The 16,343-nt window shown below is 40.8% G+C and overlaps 1 protein-coding gene across 1 annotated transcript in view; it reads right to left on the bottom strand.

The window, feature by feature from the left end:
• Window positions 1-16,343, bottom strand: part of cfap61 (cilia and flagella associated protein 61) — a 208,715-nt gene that overhangs the window by 51,736 nt on the left and 140,636 nt on the right. The window contains exon 19 of the mRNA XM_051925561.1: window positions 11,047-11,221. Coding sequence (XP_051781521.1) covers window positions 11,047-11,221 — 175 coding nt within the window. The remainder of the gene's footprint in view (window positions 1-11,046; window positions 11,222-16,343) is intronic.

The raw sequence follows: 16,343 nt of genomic DNA, 5'->3' as shown, positions 1-16,343 counted from the left end.
AAGGAGCAGATACCAGTCCTGCTGATGGGTTAAGCACCATCTACAGCCCTGTCCAGCTCTCCTAGAGTAACTGCCTGTCTCCTAGAATCTCCTCCATGCCCTTGAGACGGTGCTAGGAGACACAGCAAACCTTCTGGCAATGGCATGTATTGATGTGGCATCCTGGAGAAGTTGGACTACCTGTGCAACCTCTGCAGGGTCCAGGTATCGCCTCATGCTACCAGTAGTGACACTGACCGTAGCCAAATGCAAAACTAGTGAAAAAACAGTCAGAAAAGATGAGGAGGGAAAAATGTCAGTGGCCTTCACCTGTTAAACTATTCCTGTTTTAGGAGTCATCTTATTGTTGCCCCTCTAGTGCACCTGTTGTTAATTTCATTAACATCAAAGCAGCTGAAACTGATTAACAATCCCCTCTGCTACTTAACTGACCAGATCAATATCCCAGGAGTTTCATTGACTTGATGCTATACTCGAATTAAAAATTGTTCCTTTAATTTAATTGAGCAGTATACAGTACATTGAAGGTCAAAAAGAGTTTTAAGGAATGGTTTTATAAGTATTCAGTTTTCCTTTGCCTTTAACTGGTATAGTTTTGATATGATGAGCACACGCCACACTATATATAATTTCACTTATTTCTGTTTATATACTTTTCATTTTTTTTTCAAAATTTAATGCGGAGAGCCCCCTGTTATACAGTGCTAATATGGACCAAAAACATACAATGTACAGTAAAATTACAGTAGAGAAAAAATAATCCCATAAGAAATAATTGAAAACAATGTTAAACCAGGAAGAATGTTATTAGTTTTCCCCTTAATACAACCTTTTAAATTTGAAACCTAGGTTAAGCCTAAGTGCAATACACCAGTAGTTAACAAATTTCAAAAATAAACAGCTGTTAATAAAGCAAACTTTCTTATTTTGAGAACACAAGGAATCTTTTAACTGTAGAAACATAACACATTTTGTAAAGATTCATTAATGGGTAACTGGAGCAACAACAAAACAAATTGGGAAGCTGCACATAAAACCTCACACCCACAATTTCAGATGTATGCAATTTCTTTAATTTGATTTTGTTAACTTTGTTTATTTTACAGTGTTGTGAAAATTCATTGAAGCTCCCTTTTTGATCATTAACGTTCCATCCTTACATATGTTATATGCAGGAAAAATATGTTCTTAAATATGTTCAACTGTGAGACATTTTTTTGAGTTAATACAATGTTTTTGGAGAAAAAATGTTTATACTGAACCACTGTTGCAAATAATAAGCAGATTTTCTAAGCAAATTATAGCAGAGCCCTAAATAGAATGAATATAAGAAGACCAGCAAGTGCGTATTGCCTTACCTTTAGCATTGCTATCTAAAATTTGGTTTTATTTCTACACTGCTGTAAAACCACAAAATTCAAATAAAATGTTCCATAATACAAGCAATTCAAATATAATTTAGGTTTAAAAATGCCTATCTGCATGACACGATTCATTGGTGTCCCTTCCAGTTCTATCTTCAACTTTGAATATTTTCCTGCAGGTTCTGGTTTACTACTACCTGGATTAGGATATACCAGATATAATCATGAATGGAGAGATGTAATTTGATTGGCTGTTGTTAAATTACATGCTAGCCTTGACAATATAGTCATAAAGCAGCAATCAAACCTGGAAGGGATTACATTTCCTCCTAGGACACACTCAAGCACACACCCACATTTATTCATACCAAGCTACACCAATTTACAGTCTCTAATTAATGTAAATTGTGCATTTTTAGAAAACCACTGTAAGCATGTGGAGAAAGTTTAAAATCCACACAGGGAGCTAAGAAGCTAAGAATTGAGCCTGGGTCCATGGAACATTAAAGCAGCAGTGTTAATCACTGAGTTACAGTGCCAGGCTTTGTAATATTTTTCATACTGGAATTATTAACAAGTATAATTTTTCTGTAACAGTTAAAAGCTGTCATCAGGTGAATTTGTAATTTGTTTCAGGTATAATGGCTTGGTACTGTGTTTATATGTATCTTACATAACCTTTTCTTCTTATGTAAACTTTTACTTCATTTTAGAGTGAGGTACAGTATTATTGTAATTAAATCCATTATTATAACGCCAACATCTGGAAGACACAGGCCAAAATGATTATTATTATTATTATTCCATGATAAAGTAGCAAGCGGCAGACCATGTGCGCTCAGTTCATGTTTGTCAATAATTGCCTACATTTGCCATGGTGGTGGCAGTGTCATGGTTTTGGATCCTGCTCTGGGACACTCAGTCACTGCTATAAGTCAAGACCAAATCCCAATAAAGTGTCGCAGGACACAAAATGACAAGTTAATGTCTGAAAATCCAAAATAAATAACTGAACAGAAACTGTTATGCAAGTAGGAGTGAACTAGAATTCATCCACAACACAGTGAGAGACCGATCAATATCTACCTAAGACACATTGATATATTTACTGCTACTAAAAGTGTTATAACTAATTATGAAGTCCAAGGGGGCAGCTAGCTTTCTCACATGGTATTGGATAGTCTTCTCCATCCATCCATCCATCCTCTTCCGCTTATCCGAGGTCGGGTCGCGGGGGCAGCAGCTTGAGCAGAGATGCCCAGACTTCCCTCTCCCCGGCCACTTCTTCTAGCTCTTCCGGGAGAATCCCAAGGCATTCCCAGGCCAGCCGAGAGACATAGTCCCTCCAGCGTGTCCTGGGTCTTCCCCGGGGCCTCCTCCCGGTTAGACGTGCCTGGAACACCTCACCAGGGAGGCGTCCAGGAGGCATCCTGATCAGATGCCCGAGCCACCTCATCTGACTCCTCTCGATGCGGAGGAGCAGCGGCTCTACTCTGAGCCCCTCCCGGATGACTGAGCTTCTCACCCTATCTCTAAGGGAAAGCCCAGACACCCTGCGGAGGAAACTCATTTCAGCCACTTGTATTCGCGATCTCATTCTTTCGGTCACTACCCATAGCTCATGACCATAGGTGAGGGTAGGAACATAGATCGACTGGTAAATTGAGAGCTTTGCCTTGCGGCTCAGCTCCTTTTTCACCACGACAGACCAATGCAGAGCCCGCATTACTGCGGATGCCGCACCGATCCGCCTGTCGATCTCACGCTCCATTCTTCCCTCACTCGTGAACAAGACCCCGAGATACTTGAACTCCTCCACTTGGGGCAGGATCTCGCTACCAACCCTGAGAGGGCACTCCACCCTTTTCCGGCTGAGGACCATGGTCTCGGATTTGAAGGTGCTGATTCCCATCCCTGCCGCTTCACACTCGGCTGCAAACTGATCCAGAGAGAGCTGAAGATCACGGCCTGATGAAGCAAACAGGACAACATCATCTGCAAAAAGTAGTGACCCAATCCTGAGTCCACCAAACCGGACCCCCTCAACGCCCTGGCTGTGCCTAGAAATTCTGTCCATAAAAGTTATGAACAGAATCGGTGACAAAGGGCAGCCCTGTCGGAGTCCAACTCTCACTGGAAACGGGTTTGACTTACTGCCGGCAATGCGGACCAAGCTCTGACACCGATCGTACTGGAACCGAACAGCCCTTATCAGGGGGTTCGGTACCCCATATTCTCGGAGAACCCCCCACAGGATTCCCTTAGGGACACAGTCGAATGCCTTTTCCAAGTCCACAAAACACATGTAGGCTGGTTGGGCAAACTGCCATGCACCCTCCAGGACCCTGCTAAGTGTGTAGAACTGGTCCACTGTTCCGTGACCAGGACGAAAACCACACTGTTCCTCCTGAATCCAAGGCTCGACTATCCGATGGACCCTCCTCTCCAGGACCCCCGAATAGACTTTTCCAGGGAGGCTGAGGAGTGTGATCCCTCTGTAGTTGGAACACACCCTCCAGTCCCTTTTCTTAAAGAGGGGGACCATCACCCCGGCCTGCCAATCCAGAGGCACTGTCCCTGATGTCCATGCGATGTTGCAGAGGTGTGTCAACCAAGACAGTCCTACAACATCCAGAGCCTAGAGGAACTCTGGGTGTATCTCATCCACCCCCGGGGCCCTGCCACCAAGGAGTTTTTTGACCACCTTGGTGGCCTCAGTCCCAGAGATGGGGGAGCCCACTTCTGAGTCCCCAGGCTCTGCTTCCTCATTGGAAGGCGTGTTAGTGGGATTGAGGAAGTCTTCGAAGTACTCCCCCCACTGACCCACAACGTCCCGAGTCGAGGTCAGCAGCGCACCATCTCCACCATATACAGTGTTGACACTGCACTGCTTCCCCCTCCTGAGACGCCGAACAGTGAACCAGAATCTCCTCGAAGCCGTCCGAAAGTCGTTCTCCATGGCCTCCCCAAACTCCTCCCACGCCCGAGTTTTTGCCTCAGCAACCACCAAAGCCGCATTCCGCTTGGCCTGCCGGTACCTATCAGCTGCCTCCAGAGTCCCACAGGACAAAAGGGTCCTGTAGGACTCCTTCTTCAGCTTGACGGCATCCCTCACCACCGGTGTCCACAAACGGGTTCGGGGATTGCCGCCATGACAGGCACCGACCACCTTACGGCCACAGCTCCGGTCAGCTGCCTCAAAAATAGAGGCACGGAACATGGGATGTGGTCGAAGTTCTGCCGGAGGTGGGAGTTGAAGCTACTTCTGACAGGGGGCTCTGCCAGACATTCCCAGCAGACCCTCACAACACATTTGGGCCTACCAGGCCTGACCGGCATCCTCCCCCACCATCGAAGCCAACTCACCACCAGGTGGTGATCAGTTGACAGCTCCGCCCCTCTCTTCATCCAAGTGTCCAAGACATGTGGCCGCAAGTCCGACGACACGACCACAAAGTCGATCATCGAACTGAGGCCTAGGGTGTCCTGGTGCCAAGTGCACATATGAACACCCCTATGCTTGAACATCGTGTTTGTTATGGACAATCCGTGACGAGCACAGAAGTCCAATAACAAAACACCACTTGGGTTCAGATCGGGGGGGCCATTCCTCCCAATCACGCCCTTCCAGGTCTCACTGTCATTGCCCACGTGAGCATTGAAGTCTCCCAGCAGAACGAGGGAGTCCCCAGAAGGTATGCCCTCTAGCACCCCCTCCAGGGACTCCAAAAAGGGTGGGTACTCCGAACTGCTGTTCGGTGCATACGCACAAACAACAGTTAGGACCCGTCCCCCCACCCGAAGGCGGAGGGAGGCTACCCTCTCGTCTACCAGGGTAAACCCCAATGAACATGCTCCAAGTCGGGGGGCAATAAGTATACCCACACCCGCTCTGCGCCTCTCACCGGGGGCAAATCCAGAGTGATAGAGAGTCCAGCCCCTCTCAAGGAGATTGGTTCCAGAGTCCAAGCTGTGCGTCGAGGTGAGTCCGACTATATCTAGCCGGAACCTCTCAACCTCGCGCACTAGCTCAGGCTCCTTCCCCTTCAGAGAGGTGACATTCCACGTCCCAAGACCCAGCTTCTGTAGCCGAGGATCGGACCGCCAAGGTCTCCGCCTTCGGCCACCACCCAACTCACACTGCACCCGTCCTCCTTGGCCCCTCCCATAGGTGGTGAGCCCATGGTATTGGATAGTTTTCTTTAATACATAAATATCAAATGTTGTTACATTGGCTCACTTGATACCTTTTATCTAGGATTAGGTTTAACTGAAGATCTGATTACATTTTGTATAAAAATATGCAATAATGCACAGTATCAGGTAAGGGTCAAATACGTTTTTAATGGCTGTGCATATAATCATTGATTTCTTTGACCATTCTTGGGTAGTTTAAATAATATATTTGCTTTCACATTTTTAATCCTGTTACCGCTTTGTATACTCTTTGCATACTCTGTAGGCAGCCATGAAGTTCAAATAATATTCAATGTTTCACTGTGGTCTGTGTATTCAATAAGCTTTGCACATATATAACTTGCCTATGAAATATTATTCTTTCATGTACCATTTCAGCTTATTATTATTATGCTACATGTCCTGCTTTTTCTTTGTATTACCGGTATATACTGGCTGTTCTATCTGGCTTTACTTGAAAAAGTGATAAAATGTACATTATATGTGTAAAATAAATAAAAAGCAGACCTAACACTTTTGACCTCTGGATCATTGTGGCAGAAAGACATGTATTTTTTTTTAATATTATTTACCATCTAGTTCTTCTGAGCAACAAAAAACTATTTTCAGAACAGTAGTAATAGTAATTATCTCAATAATTCAGTAATAATATTGAAATGTTATAGAGTGTGTAGAATGCACCACAGTCATAACATACAACTCGAACTTGATAGGTGAGAGACAAATAAGAGTCAAGCGACAGACACACCCTCCCCCTCCCTGAGCAGCATGCTTGGTGGATCTGTTCTCACTCACTCCTGTTCCATCTCAAAAGACTTTTGTTATTCCAGCTCAAGCACATTTTGTCACAGATGGGTCATTTGCTCACTTATTATTTGTCCTAGACAAAAACTGAATGTGACCTTTTTTGTTTGTCATTAAATGTGTATTCAGAACAGGGGGAATAGATTTTTGAAATGGTCAGCTATTACAGAGTTTTTCAACAGCAAATGTAAAAATCACATTCTTTTTTTAACACGTTTAAATATTTAAAAATTCTCAATAATTACTGCATTGTGTCAATATATATGTCTGAAATTGGTGTTGTTTTGTTACATAATCATTTCTAATTGTTTTGAAGCAAAAATCACGTTGATATCACATGTTCTCTATATATTGAGGTTAAGGTGCAAAGGTCCAGGGGAAATTTGAACTTTTTGTGAGGTTGTCCCATTTTTATTTTTTTCTGTAAAATTGTATTAGTCTATTTGCAAAGTTAGACTATACTGGAAATAGCTGCAAAGTTTTGTATAAGCAGGTGTAGTGGAGTGGCTTTTATGTGATGATCTAAAAACAGACAGGCAGACATTACATTTTTTATATATAAAACAATATGAATACAATATCAGATAAGATATAAATGAAGTACCATTCCTCCTGAGCAATTTCATTAAGGCACACTATTAGACCTTTGCTGCTATCTATGAATATTAATTTATTATTATTTCAGCTAATAATGGCAAATTGTTTTTACTGAAGATTTACAGTAAAAGTGTAAGTTTAAAAAGTATTTGTGTGTTAATTTCAAAGCCAAACAGAAGGAAAATGTATAACACAATGAATACCTCTAACGCAACATGAAACATTATTTTCTTTTAATTTATTACATTTTACTCTTTTTTACTATGGTTAATTACTCGCTGTAATGTAAAATAGTTAGTTCTATTATGCATATGTAACACTTTCCATGAAAATAACAATCTGTTTAAATTGTACATCCACTTCCCCATACACGACTGGCAGATCCACAAAGTGGCTAGCACGTAGCGCCCACCCGGGGGTTGGTAAGTGAAGCAAGCAGGGGCAGAGCGCACAGCCCCCAGTATATTTTATAAGAATTCTAAATTGATTTACTCTATATAGTGCTGGAACTCCACTTTCACAAGTGGAACATCAGTGCTGCCTCACAGCTCTAGCATCTTGGGTTCAAATCATCTGGGGCCTCATGTATAAACGGTGCGTACGCACAGAAATGTTGCGTACGAACGTTTCCATGCTCAAATTGCGATGTATAAAACCTAAACTTGGCGTAACGCCATGTACATTTCCACGGTACCTCATACCCTGTCATACGCAAGTTCTGCGCTCGGTTTTGCAGACTGGCGGCACCCAGCGTCAAAGCAGTGCTACTGTTCCTGTGTGGTCACCCTTTCTTTCTTAGATCCACATTCCTGATGCGGCTTTATAAATACACTGAAACTAACTGCATATTGTTTATTAGTGTAATGCATCTGATTGTAATTAACCTGCAGCAATATAATGGTCCAGGGAATAGCCATAGTATTCCAAATCCCATAACTGCTTTAGCGTTGTTACTCTCAATGCATCTTCTTCTTCTTTCAGCTGCTCCTGTTAAGGGTTGCCACAGCAGATCATCTTTTTCCGTATTACTCTCACTGCACCACTTGGAGTATTTATATCACTGTATCTAAGTGGGGAATCACAGCAGCAGCTAATTGGAAAGAGAATTATCGGTATACAGCATGAAGCAGACGCTGCCTGAGCCACGGCAAAACATTTCAGAGACTTTCCTGTACGGACTTCACGTTTTAGAAAAAGTTTCATCCCAAGAACTATAAACGCACTCAATCAGTCCATCAAGTGCTCCTTGTAGAAATGTTTGTACTTATAAGTACAATTACCTCACTGTAAACTTGCACTACAGTTATAATATTGCACAACCTGCGCCACTTTATAAAGTGCGTATTTACATATGATGACGATATCATTTTTAAGATGAAATGCAGCAAAATATGTTGATTATATTATACAGATAAAACTTTAACTTCATTTAAATAATCTGTATTGTTAATAATTAAACATGTGAGGATATGGTGCCGCAGCGCTAGCTAGTTCAGGGATTGTTCCTGCATTGCGTTGTATTCTTGCTGGTGCTGACGCGACACTGGAAGGATAGACGGATAGAATAATTAAACATGTACTACGAAGATATTTCAATGTTCCTTAAAAGTTTTGAAGAATCGGCGTTCTAAGCTTACAAATGGCTTCACATCTATTACAGAGCTGATTGTGTGGTGATTGGGTATTTGGAGAAAGAAAAGTAAGGACAGGAATTGGAGGTTAATACATTTGAAAGAGACAGTACTTCTGTAATAAATTATTTCATCGAAGGTCGCGCATGGCGCAGCAAGTCTCTTGCCTCAAGCCTCTTCCTATCATCATGAAAAAGATATCACGTATACATCTCAGTATTTTAATTATTCAGAGAGCTGTAATATCACGAATGTAATGGATTATGTGTCCTATCGGAGAAAGAGAAAGCCCGTTTAAGAAGCAGGTAGTGATTCACACACATAGAGCACATAGAAGATCAAATACAGAACAAAGCATTTAACGTGCTACTTTAGTTACAATGGGATTTGAGACACTAGTAAATTAAACAATTTTAAGATGAAGTTTATGATGTTCTACTTTAATGGCAAAATAAACTACGTGATTAAAGTGGAAATTTCAAGATTAAAGTTGACATTTCGTGCTTTTTTCCCCACTGTGTGCCTATTTTTTTTGTCTGTACCCTAATAAGCTTTCATATGACATTCAGACTGTCTGCTACGACTTGCCTTTTCACGGCGACTTTGATATGTGACTTCTTTTTTATTTTGGGCACTGTGCGACTTTGTGAACTTGAGCTTTCGAGTTTCTCCGAAACTCTGTCACTCGATCAACTTCCTTTTGTTGATTATACCACTGTTTAAACCAACAAATAGTACGTTTTTCCTTTGCCTCCACTTGGTATTCGCTGAAATTCTTATATTTTCCCCCGTGCTTTTCCCATTGTCTTTTCACAGAAGGCTATTTATATTGATTTGCATATTCAAAGAGGCGTAATTCTGCATCTGGATTTTTCTGTGCATACGCACATTCCCGCTTTTGTGCTTACGCCATGTTATAGTGTGAGTTCTACGCACGGCATTATACATGAGGCCCCTGGTCATTGTCTGTGTGAAAATTGCACATTCTTTCCAAGACATTGAAAAGCCAGGAATGAATCTCTCATCAAGCCTGACTTGAATGACAGGGACTGTGTATCACCTTAAAAATATGTTGCTGGGAAAATGCCCTGGACGCCTAGACATTGAGGTGCTACTGAAAAACAGAGCTCTAGTGTTGTACCTCTTTAGCCAAAAAAGCAGCACCCCTGAACCTGGAAGTAACCCTAGATGCGTGACTAAAGCTGCCTCAGGCAAGAGCAGCAACAAATTGAAATAAAGGTGGTAAAAGAACTGGGTAAATTTTAGTGGTTAGAGGACAAGAGATCAGGGTTGAGAGAGACAGAAGGTACCAGTATAGACTAGCCAAGGAAGAGAGAATGGCAGCAGGCCCCAGGGCATCAAAAATGGTGGCAGTTTTGGGAAGGATCTGTGGCAGTGAGGGATTGAAGAGGACAGTGCAAAATGGCAGAAATGTGTGGGTGATTTTGCACAATAAATATGAAGAGCTGTATGAAAACTAATGATAGGAAAATGGACTTGAATCATTTTTTGACTGTTTTTATTAATTGTATGATACCCTCCTCATTTGCATTAGATTAACTGGCATAAGACAATGAGTAAATGGATAGATGGGGTGATATTCAAATGTTGTTGTCTGAAATCTATGATATTTTCAAATAAGTGAATGTCAATGTAAGTGAATGAGAAAGTTACATATACATAAAAACTCTTAGCACTGAATTCCCTGATATGGGAAGGATTAAACCAGCTTTTGCACAATGTCATAAAGCATGGAATGCTTTCTGCATTTTATCTAAAAGTGAAGGGGAATATAGGTTTGCAAAGAGCCAAGGCCTATTTGAGCAGCATTAGCTTTAATCTACAGCACAAACATAAAAAGGACACACATTTTATTTTCTAAATACTGATAAATTTTGAATGTGTCACACATACATATTAGTTTTCAACTTTTATGTAGTACACTTAGCAATCCCCTCTAGTCACTGATGAATTTCTACCCAAGAAGGTGGTTGATTTGGCACTAAGGCTACAAAGAAAGCTATTATTGTAGGGTGAATGACATTTTGTGCAGACAGAAAAATTGACAAATTAGGCACAATTAGAAAAGTTCTGCCTCCATCTGATTTTTCATTACATAATAGATTTACATACACTTATAATTATGATACTTCCTTGATAATGACATTATCTCCTAATTAGTTAATTTAATAAGGTTAATCATGGTATACTCAAAATCCTCATTATTTTGTAAAGTAAAATTACTGTTAATTAATTCCATCAGCCTTTTGATTAACAGCCTACCATACACCCTCCCCAAAATTAACATCATCTTGTAAATGGAACTGAGACTTAAAGCTAGACAGATAAAAGATTTCTTTCAAATTAATTAGACACTAATTAAATGATTTGAGCAGTATGCATAATTGAGGCACATAAAAAACCTAAATAATTATTTTAGAACCAAAACATACCTTCTCTGTCAGTGAAGTTGTCTTGAAGCCAGATGTATGCATTCAGGCAGTCTTCCTTATCCTTTATTGTAAAGAGATTAGATGGCACTTGACCAGTATATATCTGATTCAGATTAACAGACAGCTCTCTGTTGGTTAACAGTTTGTTAATGTCAACTCCAGTTGGATTACAGACCTAAATTATAAAGAAGCAAAAAGAAATTAATGTTGACGTGCTGATTACTAAATTAAATATTTGATATGTGTGTGCTCTGAGTTAGTATAATCATGTAGCTTCCATTCTTCCAATATATAAACCAATTTGTTTTTTCGACTATAGAGTCACAGGAAGGCTACCACAGAAGCAGCCATCACCAGGCTGGGTTTAGCTGTGAATAAGCACTCCCGCCCCTCACAGAGCACATATATACACTTCATGATAAACATGTATCTTTTTTTCTATTTTAAATGTAATATTTTGCATTGATTCAAGATTTTAGATTAGATTTAAATCCTAGCTTGTCATATTTAAGCAAGAAAAGCAACAGTAACAACCATAGCAAACTCTATCTGATATAAACCTGACCACGTTTGACTCATAGTCTCAAAGTGAGTTTGGCTCAGCACACAGGCTCTAGAGAGCAGCATTATGTTATGATCAAAAGAAATTTGTGAACATCTGTTAAAATGTTGATGTGTATGAGACCAGAAAAGGTTAAAAGCAAGAGCTCTTGAGCTAACCCTGTCAATAACCTGGGGTATATTATCCACATAGAGAAAATGAAGAATTGTCAATACTCCCAAGAGTGAAGTTCCTAGTAAAATATATGTCAACACTAGCATTTTCACATGGCTTGCCCAATCTAAAATGAACAAAAATGCATGTGACATAGTCATTCACCTACACTGGGCATATGTGCATTGGTGGAGACAAGAAGAGGAAGTGTCTTCCCAAGCGAAACATTTATGGGTTGTCATGTTCACCTTGAAAGTGCCAACATGTCACAAGTCTTTCGAAAACCACTTTCTCATATATTAATACTGTAATTGATTACTAAACGCAATCCAGGTTTAGACATCACACAATCCAACTGCTTTAATGCTGCTTTAGAAGGCCAACTGATGGTTCACTTAGCAAGTTAATCATTAAAAATACAAAAGCAAGTGTTCATTAGACTATTTTTAAGAAAGAAAAACAGAAATCCATGCCCAAAACCCCAAAATGTTATTACATTGAAGCATTTCCACAATAAACAAATTCATCTATAGCTGGGATGTTTTCATTATTTATATGTTGAACATTAGTTTCAAAATTCATATATTTTATCATATATTTTTATATGATGTGTGGATTTTGCATGTAACCTGGAATCATAGCAGGTTTCCATGGGATAGCTGGTTAGGTTATGGCCTTGCCTTTATGGGCCTTTTAGGAGGCCTCACATCCATTTTGCCATGTTTAGGACTCCTAATCATAATGGTACTGTGGTCAGCAAATGACTTCTAATGCATTTTGTGTAATTTAAAATAAGCAATTCTACAATGTTTCAGAGTTTTGGAATATCTGCACACATTCCTACACACTTTGTCCTTTGTGTTCTAGAATTTTTTGGATATCATTATATCACTGTGGTTGTTCTTAAGTGTAGTGTCATTTTGTGAGTCTGGTCATTTTCATTGTAATGATTGCTAGGCACTTAAAGCACTGGTTATGCGACTTATGACATCATAGTGGCCATGATATAAATTATGGACATGTATAACAACGTCTGAATTAAAGGATCACACAAGAGACAAGTGGGACTACCTCGCCATCTTAAATTAGTTAAATTTTTTGGATACCAAGCTTAACTACCAACAATTTTCTATGTTAAATATAAAATCAGGAAAATAATGGGTAGAACAGAATGATTTTCTTCCACTTTGCATGAACCTTTGTCAGTAAATCAAAATTATCTAGTATATCAAAAAATATATGAAAGGGTATTTACAACTTTACACGGCTAGCTGTCTGGTTAAAGAGATTAGCTTTTTCTTGATGTTCAATACCATCATTCATATGGTAAAGAATGAAGTAAGTAAAATTGAAGAACAAGCAGAATTACATTGCTGAGACATGAAACAGTTGACAGACAGCTTTGAGACACTAAGGTTTGAAATTTGAAAGTACTCCTATATGAGAAGGACCAAGGAGTCATAGTTAACTCATCACTGTCTACATCAAGACGTAAGAAAGGTGTTAAGATGTTAGGTTGTATATAGCACAATGTGTAGTGTGAAAGTCAAGGGAAATTATATTTAAACTATATACTCACCAACCACTTTATTAGTTACTCCTGTTCAACTGCTTATCAACACAAATATCTAATAAGCCAGTCACATGGCAGCAACTCAATGCATTTATGTATGTAGACATTGTCAAGACAACCTGCTGAAGTTCATTTTAAGCATCTGAATTGGGAAGAAATGTGATTCAAGTGACTTTCAACATGGCATGGTTGTTGGAAGTATTTCAAAAACTGCTGATCTACTAGGATTTTCACACACAACCATCTCTAGGGTTTACAGAGAATGGTCCAAAAAAAGGGAAAATATCCAGTGAGCAGCAGTTCTTTGGGTGACAATGCCTTGTTGATGCCAGAGGTCAAAGGAAAATGGCCAGACTGGTTTGAGCTGATTGAAAGGCAAAAGTAACTCAAATAACCACTCATTACAACCAAGGTATGCAGAAGAGCATCTCTGAATGTACAGCACATCGAACCTTGAAGCAGATGGGTTACAGCAGCAGAAGACCATGCCGGGTGCCAGTTCTGTCAGCTGAGAACAGGCAACTGAGGCTGTGGTTCACACGGGTTCACCAAAATTGGACTATACAAGATTGGAAAAACATTGCCTGGTCTGATGACTCTCAGTTTCTGCTCTGACTTTTGGATGGTAGGGTCAGAATTTGACATCAACAACATGAAAGCATTGATCCATCCTGCCTTGTACCAACAGTTCAGGCTGATAGTGGTGGTGTAGTGGTGTTGGAGATGTTTTCTTGGTACACTTTGGGGTCCTTAGTACCAACTGGGAATCATTTAAATGCCACAACCTATCTGAGTATTGTTGTTGACCATGTCTGTATCTTTATAACCACACTGGGCACATCTTGTGGTGGCTACTTCCAGCAGGATAGCACAACATGTCACAATGCTCAAATCAAATCAAACTGGTTTGTTGAACATGACAATGAGTTCACTGTGCTTAAATGGTCTCTTCAGTCATCAGATCTCAATCCAGAAAGCACCTTTGGGATGTGGTGGAACAGGTGATTCACATAATGGATGTGCAGCTGACAAATCTGCAGCAACTGCATGATGCTATCATGTCAAAAGGGACCAAAATATCTGAGGAATGTTCCCAGCACCGTGTTCAATCTATGCTAGAAAGAATTATTGCAGTTCTGAAGGCAAAACAGGGTCCGACCACATACTAGCAAGATTTACCTAATAAAGTGGCCGGTGAGTGTATAACTCAATAGTGAGGCCTCATTGGAAATACTGTTTACAGCTTTGGTCTCCATATTATAAAAAAGACATGGCAGAACTAAAGAAAGTCCAAGAGGAGTCATCAGACTGATTCCAGGACTACAAAGTATACTATTAAGAATGACTGAAAGAGATGTTTCAGTTTAAAGGAATACTCCACTCAAAACAACTATCAGTTTTATCTGTTACTTACCTGTGTTTTTTGAAATGAGAGGCAATGTGATTAAAGTGCTTAAAACTAACAAGTGAATTAGTACAATGTATCCTTGATGTTACTTTAAAATAAAGAACATTAAAGACACATTTCAAAACTTTTGCACAAATGCTGGAAAGTTTTTCACACAGAGAACCACAGACACACAGAATAAATTACAGAGAACTGTGACCATAGTAGGACTTTATGGACATTTACATTTTGACTTCTGTCTAGGTGAACATGATTGGTGAGCTAGTTGGGCTAAGTGGCCCATTTTCATCAAAAATGTTTGGTATATGCAAAATAGACTCCACTTTTGTTTAGCACAACACTTGAATCCAAGTATGTTTTAATGTGTTTATGTGAGGAATGGTTTATTGTGCACTGAATAGGGTGCAAAGTTTGTTTGCACATACAGTTATTTGTATTTTTATTAATTGATTTACTCCAATTGCTGTAATTGTAGCGCTAGGTGCATAGCTACAATCAACCTTGGACAGTGTCAGGTCAGGTCAGGTCAGGTCAGGTTGAGGAGCATGCACTGGTATGGCATGTTGCTGCACCCACCACACGACAAAACAACTCAATATCCCGGTTGGCAATCCCCCATGAAGACACGCAGTCCAGACATCACGACTCCCCATGCTCTCCCAATCCATCTACTGACTTCATAGGAAGAAACATTAGAGACATGAATGTTGATGCAGAAGTAAGCAAACCTCTCGATGAGGGAGGTCGACATTCCCTCCACAGACTACACAGCACTCACAGCACCAGTGAACAGGCTGGCCATGACATCCAGAAACTTCGGGGGTATCCTGTGAATGTCCATTCCAGAAGACTCCTGAGGGATGAAGAGTCAGATAACCTTCTTTTGGCTGTATGGGATTTGGAGATTGTTTTCTAACCTGTACAGTCTCTTTTACAGGCAATCAGCCTGCTGAGGCAGGTGGTGGAAAGGCTGGAGAAGACAGCCAGAGCCACCTGGGAATCATACAGGAGTGTCTCAGGAAGCTTGGCGCGGGACTCTCGGCTCACATAGATGCAGCGGTACAAGAGAGTGCTTCCTGTACTGTAAGTAAAAATAGAACCCACAGTGAATTGAGCCAGGATGCTTCTAAACGGATTTAAGTAGCAGGGGGTCCGACAGTAGACGTAGGGGTTGTAACCAATCATGCGGTAGAGGCAGAAATAGCTAAGGCACATTTACTGTAATGGGCCGGGTTGTCTGCGCCAGCACCCACACCGCCCTACCTCCCATAAGTCAAGAGGGGTGCAGATAGACCCAGACTTTAACTGTACCCACAATATAAGGAAGACCTCGAAAGGAAAGAACAGGTCTATGAACACTGCAACACGTGAGCCCATGTACTCACGTACGATGGAGGACTGCTCTCCTCAGCTGGGCAAAAGGCAGGGCACTCAACCTCAGCTGGGCATAAGGCAGGGCAGCCATCCCTGCAATGTTTCCATGTTCAGAGGGCAAGGACGCGTGGTGGGGAGCAGCGTTGTTATGAGTGCCACCAAGTTGGCCATGGGAGTAGGCGTGTCCCAAAAAGGTCTTAGTAGACGCCTGGAGAGGATGTGGGCGC

The sequence above is a fragment of the Erpetoichthys calabaricus genome, chromosome 3, assembly GCF_900747795.2.
Source record: "Erpetoichthys calabaricus chromosome 3, fErpCal1.3, whole genome shotgun sequence".
NCBI classification, from domain to species: Eukaryota; Metazoa; Chordata; class Cladistia; order Polypteriformes; family Polypteridae; genus Erpetoichthys; species Erpetoichthys calabaricus.
Note: the sequence above shows the minus strand (reverse complement) of the source record. Positions and strands in the feature narration are given on the sequence as shown.